The sequence below is a fragment of the Phyllopteryx taeniolatus genome, chromosome 13 (assembly GCF_024500385.1).
Source record: "Phyllopteryx taeniolatus isolate TA_2022b chromosome 13, UOR_Ptae_1.2, whole genome shotgun sequence".
NCBI lineage: Eukaryota > Metazoa > Chordata > Actinopteri > Syngnathiformes > Syngnathidae > Phyllopteryx > Phyllopteryx taeniolatus.
The window spans coordinates 5,612,886-5,640,021 of NC_084514.1; the positions used below are offsets into that span (position 1 = coordinate 5,612,886).

The following is a 27,136-nucleotide window of genomic DNA, read 5'->3' on the forward strand; positions in this document are numbered from 1 at the left end:
AAAAACATAACTACAAACATGTTTTTCAGAGTTTATTAGTTGCATGTTGGCCAATACCTTGTTGCCAGCCCACATCCAACAGGAGGGACTTGATGTGGTCTTGGCTTATGGAATGGTTCCTGCTATTTCTCCCACCATACTCTCCATCTGCCCATTCCTGCTTGTATCGAGCTTTAATGGCCTCCTGAGGTGCAGACAGGTGGCTCCCACCCTTAAGAGACTGTACCCCTGTGGCGATAACCCTGAACACCTTTCCATTCGAAATCTGATTATGTTTAGCCACTTTGCTTCATACAGTATGTATATTTTGTTTGGAAAATCTTAATTATTTACTGCAACCACAAACAGGCCATAACCATTCATAAGCATCTCCCTTAGGGGGCACTTGTTTTTTGACGTGATCTAGAGTCCGCTCATGAACTAGTGTAAATCTGGAAAATGGGGTTTTAGTGCCAAAATGCGTCATCATCACTCATTCTTCTTATGAGTGGTGAACCAATTTGTAGGAAAGTGAACCACATCTCCAGATGCAAAACATCCACAAATATCTCCCAGAAATCTATGTATTTATGTCACTCCAACACAATCATTTATTCGGTGATGAAGCATACTCAAAATCCAAGCAGTTAATACTTCCTCTTGCTCCTTGTTTTTCCTTGAACTGTCATTGAGTAGCAAATTGATCTTTCCCATCAGGTCTCCAAGGGAATTAGTCCTGCTTCTTTTCCCCATTTCTTTCACTCAGATTTTCAAGTCAGCTACGATTCCCCCAGTGAATATGTATGTGCTCTATGTACACAAACCCTCAGCACCGGAGGCAAAATTGTCTTCGCCTGCCGCACTGTCCCCTTAATTTCTCTTCACACACTCCTTCTCTGAGCCCCGAACCACAAACCGGTGCCTTCCATCATGGTAAAAAAGAAAGAGAAAAAAAAGTTCCTAATCCACCTGGCCTGCTTGTCTTTCAGAGGCCTTCTGAAGTGCCGCAATACAAATATCAGTTAGAGGAAGCTGGTAACAAGCCAGGGCTGTTTTAATCTGCCACGGTCCTCCAGGGGTCATGAGAGGGGACCCTGTGAGCCCCTTAGCCAATCTCTTTGCCTCGCTTTGAAGGTCCTCCTAATCCCTTTTACAGAGAGTCAACGAAAAGCTGGTGTGTGAATATATACAGTATTTGCACACATTTTATATATATATATGAACACACTCATTGTAAGGAATCATAATTTGGGCAATGAATCCTCACAGGCACAGCAATAACCATGGTCTCTTTAGCTCAGATTGTCCGTGCAGGGTAGCTTGTTTTAGCAAGGCCAAGCTTTAACATCTGCAATGTGTAAACACACACATGGAAGCACACTTTGATCTCTGCACCCGCAGTAACTGTGTTTAGCAGTGTTCACGCAAGGAAATAGGATTCGTGAGCTTAGCATTGGGTGACCTAAAGTCTGCTGATATAATTCAGCTCCTACAGTAAATCCAAGTGCCTTGCTAAAAGATGATAAACTCCATTCTTGTCCAAGTCTGGGCACCTCAGTGTTGAGGGACTCCCAAGAAATACAAGATTCTACTTTACCTTCTTCCTTGATAAATCTAGCATGTAACCAAACTTCTTCTAGGTCATGTAGTTTACATGTAGTTTACAAGTTTAAAAAAACTTTACCACAAATTATTGGAATATTTTATGATTATATATTTTATTATTTTATTATTATAAGTAATAAGACCACAGGTCTACACATGCTCACACGTCCGTGCAAACTGCCAGTCTGAATCAGGAGTCTTGGGTTTTAATTTTAAACACTTAACATTGTTAAAGTTAAATGGTTAATTTTAAATTGTTTATTTGCATAATCTTTCCCATCAAGAAACAATAATCCCTACTAAAAAAAGATGTTCATTTATTGGTCTATCCAACCATTTTTCTATCGCGCTTTTACTCATTATGGTTGCGGGTAACTGCAGCCTCTCCCAGCAAAGGAGTGAGAGGTTGGGTACCGTATTTTCACGACCATAAGACGCACTTAAAAGTCTTAAATCCATCCATGCATTTTCTACCGCTTATCCGGGTCGGGTCGCGGGGGCAGTATCTTTAGCAGGGACCCCCAGACTTCCCTCTCCCCAGCCACTTCATCCAGCTCTTCCGGGGGGATCCCGAGGCGTTCCCAGGCCAGCCGAAGGACGTAGTCTCTCCAGCGTGTCCTGGGTCGTCCCGGGGGTCTCCTCCCGGTGGGACATGCCCGGAACACCTCACCAGGGAGGCATCCAAATCAGATGCCCCAGCCACCCCATCTGGCTCCTCTCGATGTGGAGGAGCAGCGACTCTACTCTGAGATCCTCCCGGATGACCGAGCTTCTCACCGTATCGCTAAGGGAGAGCCCGGACACCCTGCGGAGGAAACTTATTTCGGCCGCTTGTATCTGGGATCTTGTTCTTTCGGTCACGACCCACAGCTCGTGACCATCTGTGAGGGTAGGAACATAGATCGACCGGTAAATTGAGAGCTTCGACTTTCGGCTTAGCTCCTTCTTTACCACAATGGACCGATACAAAGTCCGCATCACTGCAGACGCTGCACTGATCCGCCTGTCGATCTCCCGTTCCAGTCTTCCCTCACTCGTGAACAAGACCCCAAGACACTTGAACTCCTCCACTTGGGGCAGGATCTCATCACCGACCTTGAGAGGGCATGCCACCCTTAAAGTCTTAAATTTTCTCCAAAATGGACGGGGTGCCTTATTTGGGAACAGGCACATGGGAATCGAGCAGCCGCGAGAGAATTCAAGATCAACGAATCCATGGTTCGCAAGTGGAAGAAGCTTCGCCAAGTCAAGAAGACGAAGCTGAGTTTCCGCGAGTTTGCCCGAGTTGGAAGACCAACTTGAGCAATGGATTAATGAACTCCAACCGCTGGACATCGGTGTAAACAGGGCGTTCAAAGGGAAGTTGCGAGTGGCGTGGGATCAATGGATGACAGATGGCAAACACAGCTTTACTAAGACTAGGAGGCAGCGCCGGGCGAGTTACGCCACAATTTGTGAATGGAATGTGGATGCTTGGGCTAACGTGTCTGCTTGCACTGTTGTTCGAACTTTCGTAAAAGCCAGCATCATTTCTGAGGAGCCGCACGGCAACGAAACTGACTCTGACAATGACCAGATGGAACCTGGCATGTTTGATGGAGAACTTGCCCAGCTGTTCATTTCGGATACAGAACATGAGGAAGTTGATGGATTTGTGGAAGAGGATTGATCAAAAAATAACGTGAGTACATTGTTAAATAATACAACCGAACTCAGTTTTGCTCCCGCTGCCTTTTTAAAAACATGTTTTAGCGTGCATGCATGCTACTGTATGTTTTAAGCTAGCATATGTTTTACCATGCCTGCGCCCAATAATACGGTGCGCCTTATGCATGTGTTAAATACAGAAATAGACCCCATAACTTAATACGGTGCGCCTTATGGTCGTGAAAATACGGTACACCCTTGACTGCTCGCCATTCAGCAACCATTCACGTCTATGGGCAATTTAGTCTTCAATAACGTAATGTTCCAATTGAGATTTGAACCTGGATCTGAGCCATACGTGCTAACCACCATTTACTGTCCTTTCATTTCCATAATCATGTAAGGCAAAGTTTTGTTATTTGAAGATTTTGTGTAATGCATACAGTTGTGTTAACTGGTTTTGAGGCGTTTGTCTGTCAATGAAATATCAGCATTTAACAGATAAATGGTATTCTTGAAGTCATGAATGTTCAAGTTCTACGGTTTTTTTTTTTGTTTTTTTAATCAAAGGTTGCGCCTAATGTATTTTACTGTACCATGTATCACTAAGCGTCTCAGGAAAGTGTCTCAAAAATTTTAGTTGAGACTTCATTTTTTGATTTGACTGTACAGGACCAGGTTCCATATTCAAGTCTCACATCTTGCCAGAGGTACTTTTTATTTCTGTCCTTCGCTAAAGCTACGGTGATCATCTCTGAGTCAGAATCTCACAATCTGATGCAAATCCTCTGCCAGTATTTAAAGCTCCCCCCAAATCATCCCTAGCCAAATCCCCTCAAGATATTCCCCGCTCGATTGGAGGGCATTAAAGGATCGCGAGTGACAGAACAATACACCGTCTGGCAGCCTGGTCGAATAAGGGATAAATGGGAAGGGAGGGGAGAGAAAAAAATCAGGGAGCGCATGAGGGTACGAATTTGGTGTAAGGGGTAGAAGGGGTCAACAAGGAACAAAAGACGAGAGACAGTTGCTTGTTGGGTTGTACAACACACTGTAACACACGGTTGTACAACTGCATCATCCTGCCTGCTCTTAGTCCGCTACATCTGTCAAAGCCGATGCATTTCCACAAGCTTTAATAATCTCGATGTTAAATCTGTATATATTTTTCAAGGTTATTTATGTGGACTTTAATCCACTCTTAATGCTGTTATGTTACATGAAATGCCAGCCCGCTTTGAGAATAAACAACATCACTCAGAATTTCTGCTTTTCCCCTTTTAGTCCTGGGAATATTTTTGATGAAAGCCACATCTAGTATATTTTTGCAAACAAAACTGTGGAAGGCGAGGCAAGGCACTTCTATTAGATGAAAGATTCTGCATCAGACAGATATTTTGCTAAATGCCTTGGACCTCGTAAGCTTTGTAATTTAGCAGGAACTAAAGTATTACCATGAGAGCTAACTCCTGAATTTCAACAGTACTTCACTAAGCCATTTGATTGACTGTAATGGGGAGGAGCAGCCACAAAGTGTTTGTAATAATCTGACTGGAGTCAGGTTTGCGTCTATGCTAATGAGCGAGGGTGTTGGCGGTTTAGCATGACTCGTCGCTAACAGAGCTGTCTCGGACTGAGGAAGCGAGCAAAAGGTGCGAAGGGGAAATAAAGAGGCTTTGCCAGGGAACGTTGTGACGATTTGAAGGAAGTCACGGCCAAGAGTTGCCCAAGATTGCGGTGACTTTTGGGAGAGCAATTCAGTCAATTTTCTTGGCCTTAAAAGGCATATTCTTGCACTGACTCTTGAAGGGTACATTTAGTGTAATAGAAATGTGTCGGTGTGATGAGATAAAGCATGTTGTCTGTTAATCTGTGTGGTAATTGTGTGTGAAAATGTCCTTGAACAAGACTGTAATCCCCCAGCTGCTGGTAGCCACCCCTAAGCCATTCATTTGTTGATGTCAATGGTTAAATGCGAGGTAATATACACTGGGTTCCTAATTATTATGCAAATGACATTTGCACAATATCTGCCATTTGTATCAACCATTTACAAAAATCAGAGAACAATATCATTTGGAATGCAGTGTAAGTAAAGCACTTGATTTTAACATAATAGATTCATTGATTAAGAATTTTGTGGATTGTTTGGAATTGGATGTTTAATTTGTCTTGAAGCCATGGAGGCAATTCGTAGTGCACTACTTGACTGCAAGGAATAGGCGCTCACTCAACAAGTTTGCTGTCTAAAGAAGTACAGCATGGTATCAACAAATGGAAGCTGAGCTACATCCATTATTATTATTAATCAGTTTATTTGAAAGGGGATAATGCAATTTCATAAAACACATGAAATACACATGGTTAGAAAAGCCAGAATTAGCCAGAAGGCTAGTTTTCATCTGTAGTCCCCTGGCCATGATGTAAAAAAGCCGTAAAATACATCTACAAGACAATATAATACAGGATACATAATCAAAGACTTACCCTACTATTAAGAGAGATTAAAACCATAAATCATTTGATCATAACAACAAAAAAACATCATAACATACTTGTCTTTTAGTTTTGGCAGCTATAGGTGTTAACTAACCACATTTTCAGTTTTTTTGTGAAGGCCTTGTATGTTCTAAGCAGTTTAAGCTCCTCAGGTACTGAGTTCCACTCACCAGCGCTCCTCACTGACCAGGCTGACTTACTGAAAGTGCTCCTGCGCAGAGGAATGAGACAGTCACCTCTGACAGGGCCTCGAGTGACACGCTCAGAGCTGTTTCTTTGGCTGATGAACTCAGCCAGAGGAGCTGGAGCCAAATCATGCAGTACTTTATAAATCAAATTTAAACTGTCCCAGTTTAAACGACTGTATTTTTTAAAAATTGCACAGTGATGATAGTGCCTTGGTTTTTTATCCATCACTTTAATTACTTGTTTGTACAAAACTTCCAATGTTTTTTTTGCATTCTGACCAGCCTAGGACCAACTGGTTATGCAATAGTTAAAGTGACTAAGAATCATTGAATGCAAGTACATTTTTGCGGCTTCAGTTGACATTTCATTTCAAATTGCATGAAAATTTGCGAGGTTTAATTTGATATTTTTACACAATTTGTCAATATGGGCTTTAAAGGAAAGCTGTGAATCTCTTATTAACCCAAGATATTTGTATTGGCTGACAATTTGCATTTTTATGTCGGGGTCACAGTGATCTCTATTTGTTTTAGTGAAATACATGCCTACAGTTTTAGAAACGTTTAGCTGTAGACAGCACTCCTGCAACCAAGTTGTGACACAGGACATTGTATTAGTGAGTTTAGCAGCAACGGTATCTTTGGAGCGACCATGAACAAAGAAAACCGTGTCGTCTGCATACATTACCCACTCTGCTTCAGAACAAACAGTGGGCAAATCGTTGATATAAAGACTAAATAAAAGGGGGCCTAATATTGATCCCTGAGGGACTCCAGAGTTTAGCCTAAGAGACTCTGATCTGCAGTTGTTAACTGATACAGATTGTGTTCAGTCATGCAGATATGATTCAATCCAGCTCACAGCTTTGCAAGAGAAGTGCGGGCCTCCACTAAACATCAAAGCGTCAAAACCTCTGAAGCCTGCCACACACTACCATGCTAGGTGTGGGTAGCGACATTGAGGCGAATATCTATTGTGTTTGACGTTTTGCGCCTGGCAAGGTTAAAAACTCAGTGTAAGCGCTACTCGAGCGGTGGTCAGTCAAAATGCATCAGTTCAGTGTTTAAGAAGTGCAGTCCACGTTTACATATCATGTTTCATGAAACATGAAAGGTTGGCCATGTTAAAACATGTTAAATAAACCATATTGATTCGAATTCGGATTTGGACAGTGCTCCCATATACGTATATTTGTCGCCGATGTTGGACAATTCTACCACAAGATCACATATTAGGCATAGGCAAACTCATCAGCAGTGAAAGCAAATGAAATGTTTTTATTTTTATATAACAAGATCACCATAATCTTCAAATTTAGAATTACATTTGAAAAATGAACAAACTCAAGTAAAAGCATATTTAAATTAAATACTCGAGTGAAAGTCACATGTGCCCCTGGAGCTGCATGTTGTCAAACTCTGGCCTAACCTATAAGAACAATTTATAATAAATCTGTTATTGTTTATTTTAATGCAGATTTATTTGTTTGTTTGTTGAAAAATACGAGAAGACCTGGAAAAAATAACTGCATATTAAATTACAATCGCAATTTTGAGGAAGATAATCATAATTAGATTATTTTCCCAAATCGTTCAGCCCTACTAAAATTATGATTTTACTCCTGCATTAGCGTAGGTTTGTAATAGACTATAATGTGCCAAATTCGGGTTACATTGCTGACGTTGAAATGAAACTCCCTCGTAAATAGAGGACCCTCATTGATTACATAATACCAGTCTTTTTTTATGTTATTCCACTGTATTTGTACTTTGGTTTCAGTGAAAGTTTAATAATAATTAAAAAAAAAATAGGGGTCTGGTTTGTTAGACACTTCCAGTTTTTGTTTCTACCACGAGACATCCTGCGAGTTTTCTTGAGCCGCCTCAAATTGATTAGCCTCGTCGTTTTGTTTATTTTGGTGTTGAGATGTTTTGAGGCCCATTACAAGTGCTCATTTCTTCCTTCCCCCTTTAGCATGCCACTTTTCCTGTGGAATGTAGAATTGTTGATTAGTCGTCTTGGCAGCGTGATGGGAGTAATCATTTTCCTCCAGATGTTAGTTTGGGAAGAGACCAAATCGAAATGGGAAACAGGGGTGTGTGAGTGTTTGTGGGTGGGTTGGGGTGGTGGGGGGAACAGCTGTTATCGCTACCGGTTCCACCCATCAGCAGCACATGAAGTCATCCACTCCTCCCTCCTGTAGAACCATCCCTCCCCACACATTCCCATATTCCACCTCACTCTGCATCCCAGGAGGCACACGGGGCAGGCTGTGTTTACCTCTAAGGTAATTGTCCCGGTTTGGAGAGGCTGACCCTGTCCCTGCTAAGGCCCAAGATTACGTGCATGCAGTCAAGTGTGTGTGGATTGGCAGTGACTGGCAGCAAGGCCAGTGACGGAAAGCAAGCCTCCGCCAGTGTCAGACCACGAGGGAGCAGACAAATTGGTTTTCACTGCGCTGTCTTGTACTCTCTTCAGGTATCACTCTCCTCCTGCATTGTCTCCTCCATCATTTTCACTTTCTCACTGTTTTTCTACTCCAGCCAAGGCATTTCTCTCCACACCCGTTATTTAATCTCTCCAAGATGTGCTGCCGTATAGAACTGTTGTTTCGGTTGTATAATTAAAAAAATAACACCCCCTTGGACCCTTGGTCTCCTGTCGCGAAAGAGACTGCAACTCTATAAACACTCAAAAGACAGCCAGCAATCTGTTCCATTTTGTTCCGATTTCGCTGTATTTTGCCGTATGTTTCACTGGTACGGCTAAGTCGAAAATGTTCGGGAGAGGAAATTTTGCACACCAAGTTCACTTGGGCCTAGAGCTGTATGATATCACAATATACAGTATATTGTAACGTAACATAAAAACATCTACCATACGATATATAACCATCTATCATTTCTATCGTTATTCTGATGTGTAGGGTATTGTCTTAGGCCTGTTGCTACACTATCCAACTGTTACATTTGTGTAACAGTTGCATTGAATCGATTGGCTGAGTTCCTGACAAAATCAAAACGTTACTGACATACTGGCAAATATTCAGAATGTTTACTGAGAGGTAAAGGGGTTAGTATTTCTGTCGTGTAGTTATTTGACAACGACGTACTGTTGCTGTCTAGTGAAACCTTGTACTGTTGAGATTCTCAATGTTCTCATGCATGTACTGTTAAAATTAATTAGCTAAACAACTAATGAAAATCTTGGTCATTGTGTATTATGTATAGTGTTATGTTTTTTTTGTAAGCATCTCCATTGGATGCCCAAACGGTCCTTCAAAACACATACTCCCCCCAATTTACTTTAACAAAGATGACTCAAGGCTTTAAAGACAAAAGCCAATTGCACATTTTCCTTGGAGTGTTATGTATGAACAATGACAGGGCAATTGAAAAAAGGGTAAATAGTCCACCTTCGGCTGTTGTGTCATGCCCTTAACACAGGCGGAATCGGGCTTGTTTGCAAGGGCAACCGGAAATCAAATCAGACATCATGTAATTATCTGATTGCTGTGGGAAGCACACCGTTGCGTCAATATTGCTTTTCGCCAGGTTTTGTATAAAAGGCAAAGACGGATAAATGCCAAGCTCTGATGTGGCAGCTTTTCAGGATCTCTGTGTGAAATAGTCTCGTTACTCCTAAACCTGAGCCCCTCTGAACATTCCAGACAAGTCCACGTACCAACATAATGCTATGAAGAAAGAGATGAATGTTTCTGGTGCCAAGTCGTTGTAATAATAGCTATCACTTTGTAATAAAGGTGACACACATGGTTGTCATCAGACCACGACGATAAGCTCAATTTGTCTGCTATAGTTTTTTTTTTGATTGATTCAAACAAAGGTATCTTTCAGAATCAGAATCATCTTTATTTGCCAAGTATGTCCAAAAAACACAAGTGCGAAGGAGTCACAATGACAATTTAGCATGCATGGTGTGACCTCATTGCAAGGTTGTCAGGAAGGCAGTGGGACATTGCTAACCTACTTTATCTGATCACACTGCTGTCTACCTTCAGTTTCCTCTTCCCTCTCCTCTTCCTCCTCCGTGTGTCTTGCTCCTCCTCCCTGATAGCTTTTACCGCTCTGCTGATCGCACAAATAGGCCTCATTGATTGAATCTGATTCTCGTGGATAGAGCAGCTTTATTGAGTGGTGTTTTTTTCCAGTGATGGACAGGAGAGGGAAGAGAGAGGGTTGCTTATACATGCATACATGTGTGCATGTAAGGAATACGAAAGGAAAACTTCCTCCTCTAATCTGTCTGTCTCGCTAGCTGCTATTCATTACTGCTCTCTTGGGCATTCCCACTTGCAGATCATTACAGACACACACTCCTTTTTGCATTAATGTTTTATAGCTGGTGAATCTACGGCGAGGAGTCTCTTAATTGTGGCAAGATTAAAGTGTTAAACTGTGCTCCCTGATGGCGTTCATCAAACATTGATCCAAGCGGCATCTGTGGTCGGGAAGCATTCGCAACATGATTTAAAACGATCCAACTCCGCTCCCAACAGTCCATGCTGGTATTATCTCTGTGCTTTTCACTCACATCTTACAGTCGATGTCTGCAGACATTGCCGAGCTGTCATCTTTCTTGTCTCGAGCAAACTGAAAGATTTACATTCCCAGGTGTACTCACCGAGCTTTCAAGGAATACCGCTGAAAAGACCATTTTTAAGAGGTATGTGAATGTTGCAGTGGTGAATGGGTCAAATTATGTTTAAAAAAAGAAAAGAAAGAAAGAAGGTGGTTGGGGGATTTAACTAACAAACTTGCCTTTGTGTGAGGATGGGCTTCAATCAGCAGCATTGCTCTGGGTGTACATGCAGCAGGAAACCCGCCTTATCCTAGACACGCTTCTATTAAGTGTCAGGAGTCACCTATGCAAAGTAGAGCAAATGGTGCCACCCTTGTTTTCATCTGTGCCCGTTTAACACCACACATATACTAGCAGTCCAAACATCCATATCCCAGCGTGAGTTGATTCAAAGCTGCAGCCTGTCACTGAGCTCGCTTAAACACTCGCATACATCTTAAAAGAGACATAAAAGCAGCTGCTATAATTTGTGGTTTAGTCTTCGAGGTTGTGCAAAGATAATGAATTTTGATTAAATGGTGTCTACTTTGCAGTCTTCCAGGTGTTCTAGGCTGCGGTTGTTTGGGCTTGTTAATTAATATGTGCACTTCAAGGGTTACAAAAAGTAATTAGTAATGATTCTTTGGTGGGCTGGGGTGCTCTTCATTGAGGGTTTACTTTGTTAGCAAATGACCTGATCCTTGTTCAATTACTCCGCTGTGTTTATTATTGTCAACAATGCATGTAAAACACCACCTCTTAGTCTCTGAGTAGAATGCTGATAACTAGGAAACATACTGTAGCTGGCACTATGTCCATGTTGGCATCAATTGTACATGCCTATTTGGTACGATTAACTCTATAGGTTTATGACTGTACCAACATACAATGGTTAAAGGTTATGAATGGCCAGAATGGCCCATGTGGCGCCCTGGGCAAGATTATATTTGGCTCTCGGGAGACGATCCACCGTCCCTAGACAGCAGTGGTATTGATACTTGATGCTGGTGTATTGATACTGTACCATGAGTGATGTCTATACAAGGAAAACGAAGGAAACCACAGAAAGTTCCATGACTGGTTTGACAAAACATATATTTCAAACCAAAACTACGAGGTTTCCCCTCCGAAGTTATCCCCCTGGAGTAACACCCTGTCCCAGCCATCTCTGCCACGCCTTCATGTACTCCTCCGCAACTCTGTCGTCACAGCCTTCTTGATGTCCACGTCTTCAAAACAGATCTCCTGGATGACCCCGGGAAAGAGGAAAAAATCACATGGAGCCAGGTCTTGTGAGTAGGGAGGTTGAGTAGGGTGGTTGCTCCAGCATGGTGATGTTCTTCTCATCCAGGAAATGTTGGATGCTCAGGGTATTGTGAGCAGGCGCGTTTTCATGATGAAGCAAACACCAGTTGTCCTGAGATGACTCTTGCCTCTTCTCGTGTGCTGAATGAAGCAAACGCCGCAAGATCTCTTTGTAGACGTGCTAGTTGATCATCATCACGTTGAAGGGGAAAACATGTAGTTTGAGTTTGAAATATGACTTTTGTAGTCAGTCCTGGAGGTTTTCTGACACACCTCGTAGAAAAGTTTGTACCAGTTTGTTTGAATTATTTCTGCATATTTATTGTAAAACCGATTACATGTGTTTGTTCTTTCTATTGCGGCCTGTTTTGTGTTCTCAACTGGAAAGTACATAGCCTGAGCCTAGGTTTATCTGTCCAATACCTATTATTTCAGTTTGAACCGGTTAGGGTTAGGGTTCCATCCATCCATTTTCTGAGCCGCTTCTCCTCACTAGGGTCGCGGGCGTGCTGGAGCCTATCCCAGCTGTCATCGGGCAGGAGGCCCTGAACTGGTTGCCAGCCAATCGCAGGGCACATAGAAACAAACAACTATTCGCACTCACAGTCATGCCTACGGGCAATTTAGAGTCTCCAATTAATGCATGTTTTTGGGATGTGGGAGGAAACCGGAGTGCCCGGAGAAAACCCACGCAGGCACGGGGAGAACATGCAAATTCCACACAGGTTGGGCCGGGGATTGAACCAGGGTCCTCAGAACTGTGAGGCTGACGCTCTAACCAGTCGGTCACCGTGCCGCCCGGTACACCCCTTATTTTTGATTAATCCAGTGCCAACTTTTTTGCCATCCACATTTAAAACTGACACGCATGCCTCCACTTTGTGATGCGTTCGATCGTAATTAAATTCAACTAATGTATGCTGCTAATGTATGTTTCCTGTTGTTCGCTTTACCTTTAAAGGGAAAAGTGTTGCAGAATTTAAAAAGTTGTAGCCCTTGGGGAACGAAATGGGTAATGAGTGAGTCGTCGTCTGTACTGGAACTTTCTTGTCTTGTTAATTGGAAGTGCTGCTCCACTAAACACACACACACACACACACAACTGTGACTACTCACTCCCTTATATTTAGTCGAGAGACCAACATGTCACTTTTTCCTCTTTCTTAACCTTGCACACACTCACTTGCTCACACTCAGTGTTGCTGCATTCAAGAGGAGTCTCAGGGGAAAGCTTAACTCTTCACCCTCCTCCTTTTATTCCCCATCTTTCCTTATCGGCGCCTCACTAGAGCAGCAGACTGTTGCCCAAGTGTTAGCGAGTCCAAGAATTAAGTCTGCTTGCTTGTCTCCGCTTCTTTCACGTCAAGAGTGTTACTGCGACGGCACGTGATGTTTTTACATGCAAATGAATAAGCACAGTCATGAATGCATTCACTCACACCAGTTTCACAGCATGCAATTGCATTTAGATGTGGGATTAAATGATGATTACTCTTGACTGTTTATGCTTTCTCGCTTATTGCCTCCCTTTTAAAGAAGTTTAAACGATGACGCATTTGTTAAAGAAGTCACGATGTATCAATACATCACCCCAGGGGTCAGCCAAGTGCCACCACACCCTCCATTTTGGCGAGTAATTTACCCTGACCCCTGCTTAAATGAAGATGTACTACCTGCCTGAGCCTTGTGTGTCAACACGGTTATTGAGTACTGTACAGCAGCTTGAGGGGAAATTGAGTTTTGATGGGGGAACAGGCGGTGTGCGTGGGATCTTTCAGGGATGGAGGAGGGGGGCGCTATCTTAATTTCTTAATTTCTTTCTGTGAATAATTTGGGCCGCCTAATTTAGCCGTAATGAAAGTGGCTGCCACTTTTGTATTTATTTATCCAAATATTAATTGACGGGGATGACGTTTGCCAGGCTGGTTATTGCGCATTTGATTGCACACAGGGGAGTCAAGAAAATGCCTGCAATTATCCTTCTGATATGCGGATATGAATATGCATTTATACAATTTGATGCCTTTCTTGGCATTTTCACTACAGTACAAAGCACGCAACATTTAACCCATCTTCATTTCATTTCATCAATCCTATTCTTGAGAATAGGTGACATCGGCTAGCTTTTCTTCTTTCTTTTTTTTTTTTTATAAAAACACCACCCCCACACATGCAAGCTGGTAAAATTGTTGCTATGGTAAATGTTTTGCTTTGCCTGCAATGTAGCCTCTGCTGAAATTGCCGTGTTACAGGAATAAGTGTTTGACAAAATTTCTTTGAAGGACTGTGGGGAAAGTTGCTGATTTTAATACATCTTTTGTTTTGTTTTTTTGGAACATTTTTAATGGTGTAGGAGAATCTCTGAGCATTGAACCTTCTGAGCTGACTTCATTTTGTTGTTCTTTAGATGGTGAACTAGTTGAGGCTGAATCAACAAGACCTCTGCTGGTTGAAGCCAAGCAGTGCACTCCATTTTGCCACATTTTCTTATCAAAAACAACACGAATCAACAATCAGTACCAAATCATTCTTAATCAATTAATTGCTCTTTTTTTAATGGTATGGGTGAGTCTCTGACTGTTCTGAACTCCTGTTTTGACATCAGTGTTACCATGAGCCGAATGATGTTTTGCCAAAGTGGAGGTCTGCGTCAGGGTACCTCAGCTTCCCAAGAGCTGACGCCATGTTGTTCTTATTTAGACGGCAAACTAGGAAGAACTGACAGAATTCCTAACAGTCAGTGAATCGATGATGTGTTATAGTCGACGGGTATTGATTGATATGTGCTTTTTCCTTAGGCGGAGGGCGAAGACAATTTGAAGAAGATCCAGCTGATGGAGTTGGCCATTCTCAACGGGACATACCGAGACAACAACATCAAAGCGCGTAAGTGAACTACGATTAACACCACTAACGTACATAGCACATTTCATTATAGGACACATATTTTTAACTGCATGCTACACATTTAATTAAGACCATTAACGCAATTGACTTCTTATTAATTAACAGTGTTTACCACCATGTAATCAGTGTTTAGTCCGATGGGCTGTTTCATCATATATGTATCCACGAGCACACACCTTTCAAGCTGACCAAATAATTTGTTTACCTACTCCACCACGAGTAGTAGGAGAACCTCCATTTTGTCCTCCATGTTACTTTCCCATCAATCCATCCTTTCTACATCCATCCTCTTCCTCCAGCCACGGTTGCTTGGTATCCACTTGCTCTTAACTTTGCAGCACACCGCTGGAGCTCACTTTGCTCAAGCTCTGCATGTTGACATCTAGTTCAGACATCTGCTCAAGGAAGAAGCATCCATAGATCAAATAACCAGTCTAACAACGAAAATGTGCACTTGGCATTCAGCTTTGATTGTGTTCATTGTCACTGTGATCGCAACCTCTGTTCAAATAATTTCAGTGTTAAATTTAACCAAATGTTTGGATGGATAAAAAATTATACTGTAATTAGGGAACTTTTACTGAATTTCCTTCAATCAGTTGTTATTTTTTTAAATATCACTTTTAATGGGATGGGATAATCAAACACTGAATGTTCTGAACTTCTCCTTCCTTGCTGCGTGGACATAGCTCAACTTCCTACTACTAGTTGAGACTAATCAACAGCATCTCTGCTGGTCACAGCCAACATGTTTTTGCCTCAATTGCTTTAAGTCACGATTAGTCAACAACCAATTTCACAGAATTGACAGAACGAGCAATGAATCGATTCATTTCCCCGTCGTTAGTAGTAACACAGACGCAATCTGTATCGTTCGATTGACTTGTCTGTGGGACGCTTATGCGATGTAGCACACAGAAACTTGCAAAATGTGACGATTCTTAGCATTTTATTAGGGATGCACCAATTAACTCCAGCCAAATTTGACATACAAATTCAGACTTTGTATGGCATTTGGTGTTTGTATGTGTCAAATGTATAAAAATGTTTCAGTGGTCATTATGTGATTGCATGTATAGGGTTGGGTGCATCCCAATTCAACACGCCAGCGCTAAAATGAACTGTGTAGAGCACAGATCCAGGCGGCCACATAATTTTATGTGGCTTGCTAAAGCAAATCATGTGCGTTTTCTTCGTTTCTCACAAAAATCTGGAGCAAAATTGTAAATTGTCTTCACTTTTATTAATGTTGACATATTGCAAGTGGATATTACCAAACCCCTTTTTAAAATAAATTGAGCAATAGTTGAACTAATTATTATTAAATATGACTTCACATTTCCAAAATAGTTATCAATTAATTTGTTGTGTACATGATGAGGCAATACTTTTATATGGTTCACAGCCATAATTGGCCCTTTGACCATAACTACAATGCGGTCCGTGCAAAAAAATGAGTTTGACACCCCCGGCGGTGAACATTCAATCAATCCCCAAGAGTTTATACGTAATTATCAGTCCTTGTGGTGTTGGTGTGTCACCTCTGCGAAGTTACCAATTCAAATGGTTGTTGTTCACGTCACTCCTTGTGCCATTTCCAGTAAATGTTTGAGCTGCTGCCAAGGTAATTTTATGCTTTGCTTTGGGATGACGGCAAGCTTGTTTTAGTATGAGGGTGTTTTTTTTTTTTTTTTTTTTTTATTGTTTTTTGCTTTGTGGTTCACCACCATGATCATTGCATGGACTAATTTTACCTTTTGCCCCCCACCCCCTCCCCCCCTCTCTACCTGCCAACTCTCTTTTTTTCCTCCTTTTGTATTTTCACTCTTCACTGTTCACCTGTGATAACCATCAACGCCACTTGGCTTGACCTCTTGTCCTCTGTCTTCTTTCCACTTCTGTCCTTCGCTCTCTTCGCTTATGGCAGCCACCCTTGCGTTCTCTCTTGCAGCGGCGGCAGCGGCCGCTCAGGGACCCCGCCTCATAGCGACACCCACAGGTCAGGTGTTGCCGCCCCAGGCGCTCCGGCCCCAGACTCCTGCCGGGGCCCCTATCATGAACCTCATCCGGCCCACTCAGATGGCCGCCATGCTGCCCAATGGCACCCCCACTCTGGTGCCGCCCACGCCGGACGCCGGGCTCATCTACACCACCCCTTACGATTACCCGTACGCCCTGGCACCCACCTCCCTGCTGGAGTACCCCATCGAGCACAGTGGGGTTCTAGGTAAGCGAGCCTGGGGGAGCATGACTACGGCAGGTACGACGGCCCACTTTGGCCAGCCCGGACAGGAGGGCAGCTTGTTTTACCCTGGTCTCGGGGTGCTGGACACTGCTTCCATGAGCCACAGTCAGGACTTTTTGAAAGGTAAATATGTGGTGTCCACCTGAGGAACGAAACACACTGTCAGGGTGGATGAATGTGGTGAAGCTCTGTGGCTAATGTGGATATTTTGATTAAACATGAAGGAGAGGGGAATGGCTAGCCTCTTGACTAGCAGGTTACTTTACAGTTAAATTTCTCTCCACGCTTCCAGGTACACACTGCCTCGACTCTGCAAGGTTTACACAGGTGGACTCAGCAGAGTCTGAAATGAGGCAGCCCGACAGAAACAAGCTCGCGTACACGCAGTTCGCTCTCTAACCCTTTCATGCACTGGCCTGGAGGCATATTCAGTTTGGCAGTAGATCCCTTCGGATTTCTGCAGCTTCTGAAATGATTTTTCTGTGCTGCAGGCAGGCCTTGATGCCTGCAGATAGTCCCTCTGTCACTCCCACTGGGGATGTTCATTAAATTCCTCCAGTCGTCCTTTATTTTCTTTTTCTCCCTCTGCCTTCCTTTGTTGTCTCAGCTTCACCCCTGGTGAACCTGGGGTTTGCGTGAATCCCAGAGCTTCCCCTCGATTCAGTGCTGGTAGTCCAGTTCACTACGAGGGCCTATATATTACATGCATTCTCTTTGGTGCTTTTAACTGACCAGAGACAAGTGAGCATCCGTTAAATAATCACAACACCGAATGCTAACAAAAACCTTATGACAAATCCCCAGTCTTTTTTTTTTTTTTTTTCCTTGCTTTAATTTGACACACTTGTGATGTTGTGAGAGCGTGATGTTAGCTAACCTGTGCATGCTGCGCCAGCCTCTGGTAGTCACGTGCAGCATCTCTCTCTTTTAACGTGCAGGGTTACACCGACTTAGTGCATTTTATTTACTCACTCTATCGATCGGTGCCTTCAGCAAAACGGGGACCCTGTGGAAGGCGCTCACTGCCTTTCTCACACATTTCCATGTGCCCGCCTCCTGCCACTACTTTATCTTGCCGCCATTGGCTTCCTGGACAGCAGGGAAATACAAGGCCATCTGGCGCTTCAGAGTCGTGTAGGTGGCCGCAAAGATATTTGCCAGTACTCACCACACTTAATTTCTTTACACACACACACCCTGCCTTTTGTGTGTGTTTTAAGCCCTGCATGCGTTACATTTTGTAATACAGTGGAAGCTCTCAAGTTCAACTCAATTGCTTCAGGGATGGTGGTCAACCTAATTTGTTGGAAGTTCGAAACCAATTTTCTAATGGGTAAAAAATTAACTTCCATACACAAGTACAGTAATCTGACAGATCCCCGCTGCGCATAGCAAGAAAATGCGACGGATTGACGCGCCCTCCAAAATATTTACTTGCCTATATCAGTAGTTCAAACTGAAAATATACCAGAAACTATGATCCCAAAACAATTTATCATTTCAAACCCCTCCTACAATACCCCTAAGAATAAATGGCTTACAGATAAACATATTTTGTGTTGCCAAAAAGACAAATAAAAAGCAAAACACTGGTGTAGAACCTTGTATGCTCACTGAACTGAGGTCTTGTGAAGCTATTATTTGTGAAGCTTTTCAAAAAGAACAAAAAAAAAAACAGAAAAAGCAATCTGGACCATATCCTTTGACGCTTTCTGAGCTGAGGTTAAGTGATGCATGCCGATGTCTTGCGTGACGTCAAAGTTTTGCTTGATGTAAAATTTATTGTTCACATGCAGACATTAGGTTCTTTTAAATTGTTGTTACCTGAAGAAGCAGCACCAGCCACCAGCTGAGGTCTCGTGATATGGTGGCATCTCCTGTGACATCATCCAAGATGTTGGTCCATCTTTTTTAAATGAAAAAAAATCCATATAAGGACAAAGTAAAAACAAAATGGTCAGAATCCAAAGTTTTGCATGCATTTGTATCAAAAATCGTTGAATTACTAATAGTACGCCTTAAGAGTTTCCACTGTATTTGAGCATAAAGCGCCTCACAAACATTGTTTGTTAGACGAGGCACAGGAAGAAACAGCCCCCAGTTGGGCTGATTGGCTCGCGAGAAAATGGCGGCATAGGAATGAATGCATGCGGCAAGAGGCAGGTGGCGTCTGGCGCTATTCAATTACCATCAGAGCTGTATTGGATTTGCCCACCTCTGAAAATAAGGAGACAAAATTCTCCAAATCCCCTCTCCGGACCCCACGGGAAGAATCACATTATTTTCCCCAGACAGCCTGGCAGCCATTACCCCTCACCTACCCCTGTTTTTTTTTTTTAGGGGGAGGGGGTTCCCCTCAAGAATTCTGAGCACTGTGGAATTTAATGACTTAACTTATGCATATTTGAATACTATCTCAAAATAGGTGTATTTTTGTTCTACTGTATTTTCTGTGCAAGCTGTGTGATGTGCATATGTGCTATTATCCGGTGTATTGTTGTATTATCCCAACATTATGCTAACGGTTAAATGAATAATGTGAATTTTGAAAGTGAATGGTTTCTAACCTTGTGGACCTGTTACAATCTAGGTGCAATGGCTACTAAAGTGAGACGGCATGACACGCGGGTCCATCCTTACCAAAGGATTGTGACCGCTGACAGAGGTCAGTTTAGTCTCTTAGCAACACTCTGCTATCAATTGATGCATTTCATTGATGATGATGCCTTAGTTGGGAATCTCTATTGTATTGTCTGTATTATTGTATATGTTTTTTTTTCTCTCCCTCCCCCCCTCCGCACCCATATATGTCCACACACCAGCTACATGGTGCGTTGTGGCGTGCACGTTTTGTTTACATTCAGTACTTAGCTTACAAAGAGCTCGTGCAAAAACACAAGACATTTTTAAGATGGCTAAATCAGACAGATACATTTCCTCAACTAGTGACGCCCTGTCTCAAAAATATTTTATTCATAAAAAAAAATGACCGCTCACTCTAAATCAGTGATTCCCAACCAGTGTGTCGGGCACATTAGTGTGCCATGTGTTCTCTTCAGGTGTGCTGTGGGAAAATATCAAATTTTACTTAATTCCTCAAAAAATTATTTATTTACAAGAAAGAATGTATCTTTGTTTACCTATTTATGCCAGTGAGGCATGGTGACAGACAGAACAAATAACTGCTCTTCTATTAGATGGCAGGACGTACATACAGTAATTCATGTATCCACTTTTAACGACATTTTTGTTTGTTGGTGTGCCGTGAGATTTTTCAATTGTGCCTTGGCTCCATAAAGGTTGGAATCACTGCTCTAAATAGACTCCTCCTATAATTGCCTCCACGGCCTACCTTTACCGTAGCGTTTTCAATCCGAGTTCATTGACTCTTGTTTACACATGGACAATAAATAGCCGTTCTTTTTACTCCGTTGCTAATCCAAATGGGAGCACCCACCAAGGTTTACATCGTACCTCTTCAATAATTAGCGTTGCACCTGACTGACGTGTGGACTCTCCACAGTGTTGTGCACGGCCATTGTAGGGTATTCGTTCCGCCCAGCTTGCCTTTTCCCCGTCTTAATAGTGCTTTAATTTTATTTTAAATTCAAGTTTGGCTTGATAAATGGGTCAATGTGTGTGTGTGTGTGTGTGTGTGTATATATATATATATATATATACACACACTGTATGTATGTTTTTTAATTTACATTTTATTGTAATTTTATTTGAGTAGCACTATTTCTAGAGAAAAATATATGTATGTTATAGATCTTATGAAAATACTGCATATATTCTTGTGAAAATGTATTTATACATACAAAGGCCCCGCTCGTCATGAGCACCTTCGCCCTCTGCAGATGCCTTTTTTTTTGTCCCTTCTCAGGATGTCTCCTGCCTACGTAGTACACCACATAGCAGTTACTAGATCAATTCTCACACAAATTTTCCAAGCTCGGTTGCTAACCAAAACATCAGCACGTACTGAAGCACGTAAACAATGACTCGTATGAGGAAATGTGACTTGATTGTTCAGCCCTATTAAAAATGCCTTTATATTGCAAATGAGCCCTTTACTAAATGATATGTGCACTGTGTATATTTCAAAGCTCAGGCAAAAAGTGATCGTAGCAGCTTTTGGTTCATGCAGCTGTGAAGCCAGTACAGGTTGTACTTTGCAAGCAATGATATGAGACATTCCTCTGATTGGGAGATTGGCACCTAAAATGCATCTCCGGGCCTCACTAGGAGCAAAGGAAGTAATTCCTTACTGCGTCCCAGAGAGCAATGTAGCCATGCTCCTCTGAAATATGAGCTTTTTATTTTTGGGGGAGGAATTTATTTTTCTACAGAAGTACAAGTCACACAGACGCCCTATAGCTTTAGGTCGCTTGCATTCCCTCCAGTGTACCGTGAGATATAATGTTAATATTTCACCTGTACACGAGGTACTGTCATTTTATATTGGAACATTTTTTTATATCAAAATGTATTTATGTTTCTTGTGTATATTTATATTATATAAAAGTATACTGCTAAATAAAGAGGAAAAGAACAAATCGGATAAAAGGTCGATTGGCTTTTATTGCACTTTTAACACTAGTCTCGTAACCTTAGTTTATTACTCCACTAATCACACAAAACAAAACAAAAACAATATACTGAGGCCATGTCCACATGTCCACAGATATTTTGAGAACATGAAGATGAAATGTTTCAAATCAAGGCCAAATATGCCTCTTGTTTGTCTCCCAAGATATTTGTTCTCACCAGGCAGATTTTGTGTCGGAGCATTTGACTTGCTTCAAGCATTTTTTCCCCCTTAAAAATCATAGTAAGCTATTATAACTTTTTATTTTTTTAAACTGGTTATGACTAAGCTTAAAAAATGCAATGCCATAATTCTGTAGGTGGAAGTAGTATAAATAGACTAGTTTTAAGACATCGAGGGGGGGTTGAGGCTTGCTATGTTTACTTCTTACAAGAAAGTTAAATGTTCCTGTTCTATTGGCACGTAATTTAGCTTAAATTAAGTATTATACACTATTCTATATCTACTTTGCAAAGCCATTGAAGAGCAGTGGACCAACACAACCTGATCACCTCTATGTGAATGAGGTGTGTTGCACTGCACGAGGCAAATGGTGGTCACACCAGATACTGGCTGGTTTTCGGGAACCCGCCCGAAAAAGTAAAACTGCACATTTTAGAGTGGCCTTTTATTGTGGGCAGCCTAAGGCACACCTGTGCAATGTTCACGCTGTCTAATCAGGATTATCTCTGCAAAGGAGAAGTGCTTGCTAACAAAGATTTAGACAGATTTGTGAACAATATTTGAGAGAAAAATGCCATTTTGTGTACATAGAATGGTAGCAAAAACAAAATTGCTGCATTTATATTTTTGTTCAGTCTAAGTCTCTCGTCTCTCCTTTCAGCCAGTTATTGAGACAAACTAGCCTTGCTCATCCTCTGAACGCTTGACGCTAACGTTAGCGCTGGTTTCTGTGCTCGCTGCGAGATGGTTGACATGAAATGCCTTATTGGTGTGCAACACAATCTTCCTCCATCCCTCCATCGGGCATTTTCTGTCTTCAAAACGAACAGCTGGCCACGCAGTGCAGTGTCGCTTCTTTCATTGTGACGTTATTAATCAGAATTAACACGTTTTCAAGGCGCACATTTGAAATGACACATGCCAATTTTCCCGTTTGCGTGTGGACATGGCCTCATACACTAGATGTTTATTTTCTGTTTGTCTGTCCATCTCTTTTGCTTCTATGTTTTGGTTTTGCGGGGCATTGGGCGCTAAATACAACCAACCGCTGCTTATGGGGTTGAGGCTGTGGGGGGGGAGTGGGGAGGGGGTCCACACATCAGAGATTGCATTCATTTTTATTGTTCAAAATGATGTCATTCCAGTCTCTTCCTGCTGACACTAATACCCTTCTATCTTTGTTTTTTCTGTTTGTTTTTGTTTTTGTTCCTAACCACCTATAGCCGCCACCGGCAACTAACATGAACCTTCTGACCTCTGAACTCTTCACCCAATGACGAGCCGCCCCCAGCCTGCCTGCTGATCAGTTAACTGGTAATTTGCCTTTCGCTAGCCTCTCTCACCCAGTGACTAAAGAGAGAGAAAGAAAGAGAAGGGAGGCGCCAACCCTAACACGTCAACAAAAACGAACAAAAACTTCACCGACATAAAGTTGTATACTACTCATTTTTCTTCTGTTCATTGAGTTCCGTTCCCATTCTTTCTCTTTCTTTTTCTTCACCAGTCATACATCGCAGGTGGGATATTTATGGTGTTAAATCATACATGTGCACTGATGTTAAATAGCAATAAGATGCCAACCAGAGAACCCACCGGCCCACCCACCCCACTATTTTATGTCACACGTGGACACTAAACATTTGATTTTAGAATGACAATGCCCCTCGAAGAAGAAGAAAAATAGTCGGTGGGGTGGTTTCCCCAGTACTCACCCACCCCAAAGAAAAAGAAACAGAAGGAACGAGAACATAAACACTCACCTTAACTTTGTTTAATTTGTCATCATGATTTGTAATTATGACACATTCTGGGTGTGCTGCCCTTTTACCCTGGCCCAGCCCAACAAACAGCTTTTCTGTCTTGATTTGTTTTAAAACCGCATGGCTGTAAGGATTGCAAACAATGCGCTTTTGTTTTTGTTGGGGTTTTTTTTTTTTTTTTTTGGGTTACAATTTCTGTTTTTTGTTTCTTCTGTTCACACTTTTTTGTTTTGTTTTACTAAATTGACGCAGAAAGAAGCAGGCTACTAAACCTAAGGCGGGGATGGGCGTAAATTGGGATGAAGGGTTTACGTATGCGCGTGTGCTTTTTTGTTTTTGATTTTATTGTTTTTGTTTTTAAATGGTTGTATTTCTTGAAATGCTACATTGAAAGGCGGGTGTTTAGGGGGCTTTTGCCATCCACACTGCAGCCACAATACAGTGCCTGATGCATTTAGAACAAACTAGATCTCAATGAGTTCACTGAGCTGTGATCAAAAAGAAAAACAAAAAAAAAAGTATTATGTGTGCATATTTAGCCAAAGGTTTTTCTGATGATGTATTACTACTATTATGATGATATACAGTATCTGCCATTATGCATCTGCCTCACACAGACGGCTGTTTTAAAAAGTTTGGAAGGTTTGAGTTTGTGGTGCCTGCCTTCAAAGCCAGTCAGTTAGCATTTTGACTTTATTTTACCTTTGTTTTTCATTCCAGAGGAGGGAAAAAAAACACTAAAACGACTCCTTGGATTTTCATAGGAATGAAGGGCCTCTCCCCGCCTATTTTATTTTTTTTTATTCAACAGTTGGCCATTTTGTGTCACGCCAACGTGAAAGCGCATCCACAATGTGTCACATCTCTCGCATACCTTCTGAGCGCTTTCGTTGAACTCTCTCAAGAACAAAAAAAATAGGATGTGAAAGCCATGCCTGCCTGTTCAAATTGCTTTATACATGCGTCTTTTTATATATATATATATATATATATATATATATATATATATATATATATATATATACACACACACACACACAAATGTATATAACACCATTACATATATAAATAAATACAGCAGCGAACAAAAATAATTGATAATTTTACAGTACAGGGTGCTGGAGTAGAGGAAAAAATTTTATCTATTTTTGTCAATTTTAGCTTTTGATACTTTGCAGATACAGAATCTGATTTAAAAAAAAAGACAATAAAACAAAAAAAAAACAAGTGGGTGAGGAAGTGCTGTTGGCCTGGATTTGACTGGAAAGGCGTGTTTAAAAGAAAAAAAATAAAGGAAGGATTCAAATAAAAACAAAGTGCCTTATCGAGAGTGGTTTTAGTTTTTTTCCGAAAAGTGTTCCGTTTAAAAAAATTAAATAAAACATCTCAAAAAAATTCCAGCACCCACCCAAGATGGCGCGGAGCGTGGCGTGGCGTCGGTAGCCCGCGTTAACTCTATGCAACCCTAATTAGCTGACTCAGCTAAATATGTGCCATGTTTTTTTTTTTTTTTTTTTTGGTCTTCCTGAGATTTTGTTTTTACTCGATGGCCCTTTACTCTGCTGTGCGAGCAGGCTTTGATCTCCTTGATTTTTCAGAATCGGAATAATTTTATTTGTATTTTCTTGCCTTTTTTTTTGTGTGCGCGCCATAACTTTCTATAGAACAAAACGGCGCTGTCGATATAGTAGCAATGCAGCAGTATGCATCATGAGCTGAGAAAAATACATTTATGATAAGTTCAAGTTCAGCAGCATTTGTTTAACCAACTGCGATTTGACAACAATAAAAGAAGGACGAAACAGCTATTTAGCGATTTCGTTCATGGCTTTCTCATCATGCCGAAAAGGTCAATGAAAATTCTTCTTTTGTTTTCAGTGTTACTCTTATTATTGTTACTCTTATATTATTATTTAGGGGGGAAAAAGAAATGCAATATAAGTGGAGATGGCTGTACAGCATTTGACAGTATTATGAGAAGTCCCTCTGCAATGTTACGTGCTACATTCAGGTGGTGAAAAGCTTGGGAAAAAAACAAAACAAAACATACTCTCTCTGGCCTGCCTACTATACATGTATGATAATGTAATTAACAGCCATTGTTACAGGTTTATAATGTATTTTTCTAATCTCATTTTATATGTACTGTATATTAATCATGTTTCTGAGTGCTTTTTTTATGACCCCGCCCCCACCCTACTCCCCTCCCTTCTGCACCCCCCCTTCACTTTTACAAATCGGGAAGTGTTATATTTTCTTTTCATGCCCAGCTTGTTTAACTCATGAGCTACTTTTATTAGTTTCTCTTGTCATAAGTATTTTTACATGCTTGCCATTTAGTTTTACATGGTGTATGCTATTATTTTTTTTCTCCTTATTAACCTCTTGGCATTTATTTTAATAAAACATTCTTAGTAAGAATTTTACTAATGCGCTGATATTTTTGTCTTGTGTTTTTAACCAAGTCTCATGAATGTATTGACTCGGTCTGGTTCATGGACTAACAGAATTAATTACAACTGGTGACTCATGGACGCTACACACACGTGCACACACACTGACGTGTTCTCATGAATTTTTTGTAGGAAATTTTATGAAACGATATAATGTTACTTTATGATCTGGACTGTTTTCGACCCCATGCTATATTTTGCCCCGAAAGCGCCACACTTTGAATCCTTTGCTGGTTGGACAATTCAGAATCCAACTGCAAAAAAGCGTCATTTGGTGCAAAACTCAAGATTCGCCAATCCGAGAAAAATAAATTAGGCGAGACAAGAGGAAGGTTAGAATTACAGGAAAGTCAAACTCAAATTCCAAGAAGAAGCAAAATATACAAAGTTAAACAACAAAGCGTTTCGGAATTTGACCTAAAATATGTGCGACAAATGTTTTTTGTTACCCTACCACACAGTTGTTAATATACTGTAATCAGCCCAAATCCTGAATTTAGGGGGGGTAAAATAGGCAAGACGAGAGGAAATTAGTTGTGAAGTTGACCCTCGGAATGCAAGCGCTTTACTATAACTTTGAATTCAACACACAAGAATCGAATACACAGAAATAAATCCAGCAAGGATGTGGTGATGAATTATTATTTTGAATTTTTTTAATAATATAGTCCGAAAGTCAAACAAGCATCCCTAACACACCAGCGGAAAAAGAATCCCTTTCATGATGTTGTCATATACAGTTACTAGAACCAGAGGGCAAGCTTGATGCGTATTTCATCGGTCAAGTTTTACAATGTCTAGCAATTCATTGTATAACGTCTTTGAGATATAACTGTACCAAAATATTTGTCGGATATGGTACAATATACATATGATTAATGATGAGGGGGAAATGGTAATGACGAAGAGGACCTCATCGATGGTAATGTTTATGTAGTTTTTTTTTGTTAACTGTCACTATTTCTAAAGGTTAATTGTATATACAGTAGACTTATGTATTTTGACACTTAACTCGACCAAAAAATGTTCTTTGCCAAACATTATTGACACGGTCATCCTCATTGATGAATAGGTAAAATGTTAAAAATGACCCCAAAAGATTTAACACAACAGCAAAAGAAGCATTCCTCTAAGGATTCTCCATGTTTTATTTCAGATCTCCCTGTTTAACCTTATTTTATTTTATTTAACT

At 41.2% G+C, this 27,136-nt stretch overlaps 1 protein-coding gene across 6 annotated transcripts in view; it reads left to right on the forward strand.

Annotated features, from left to right (window-relative positions):
* qkia (QKI, KH domain containing, RNA binding a) overlaps positions 1–25,917 on the forward strand; it is a 92,404-nt gene extending 66,487 nt beyond the window's left edge. Inside the window, exons 5-8 of one of the 6 annotated variants that reach the window (XM_061795152.1) lie at positions 14,604–14,691; positions 16,640–16,939; positions 19,548–19,622; positions 22,955–25,917. In XM_061795152.1, coding sequence (XP_061651136.1) covers positions 14,604–14,691; positions 16,640–16,939; positions 19,548–19,622; positions 22,955–22,971 — 480 coding nt within the window. In that variant the 3' untranslated portion in view covers positions 22,972–25,917. Of the gene's footprint in view, positions 1–14,603; positions 14,692–16,639; positions 17,081–19,547; positions 21,023–22,954 lie in introns of those variants that run through there. The other 5 variants (XM_061795151.1, XM_061795150.1, XM_061795147.1 and 2 more) reach the window with 5 other exon arrangements.
* The last annotated feature ends 1,219 nt before the right edge of the window (positions 25,918–27,136 follow it).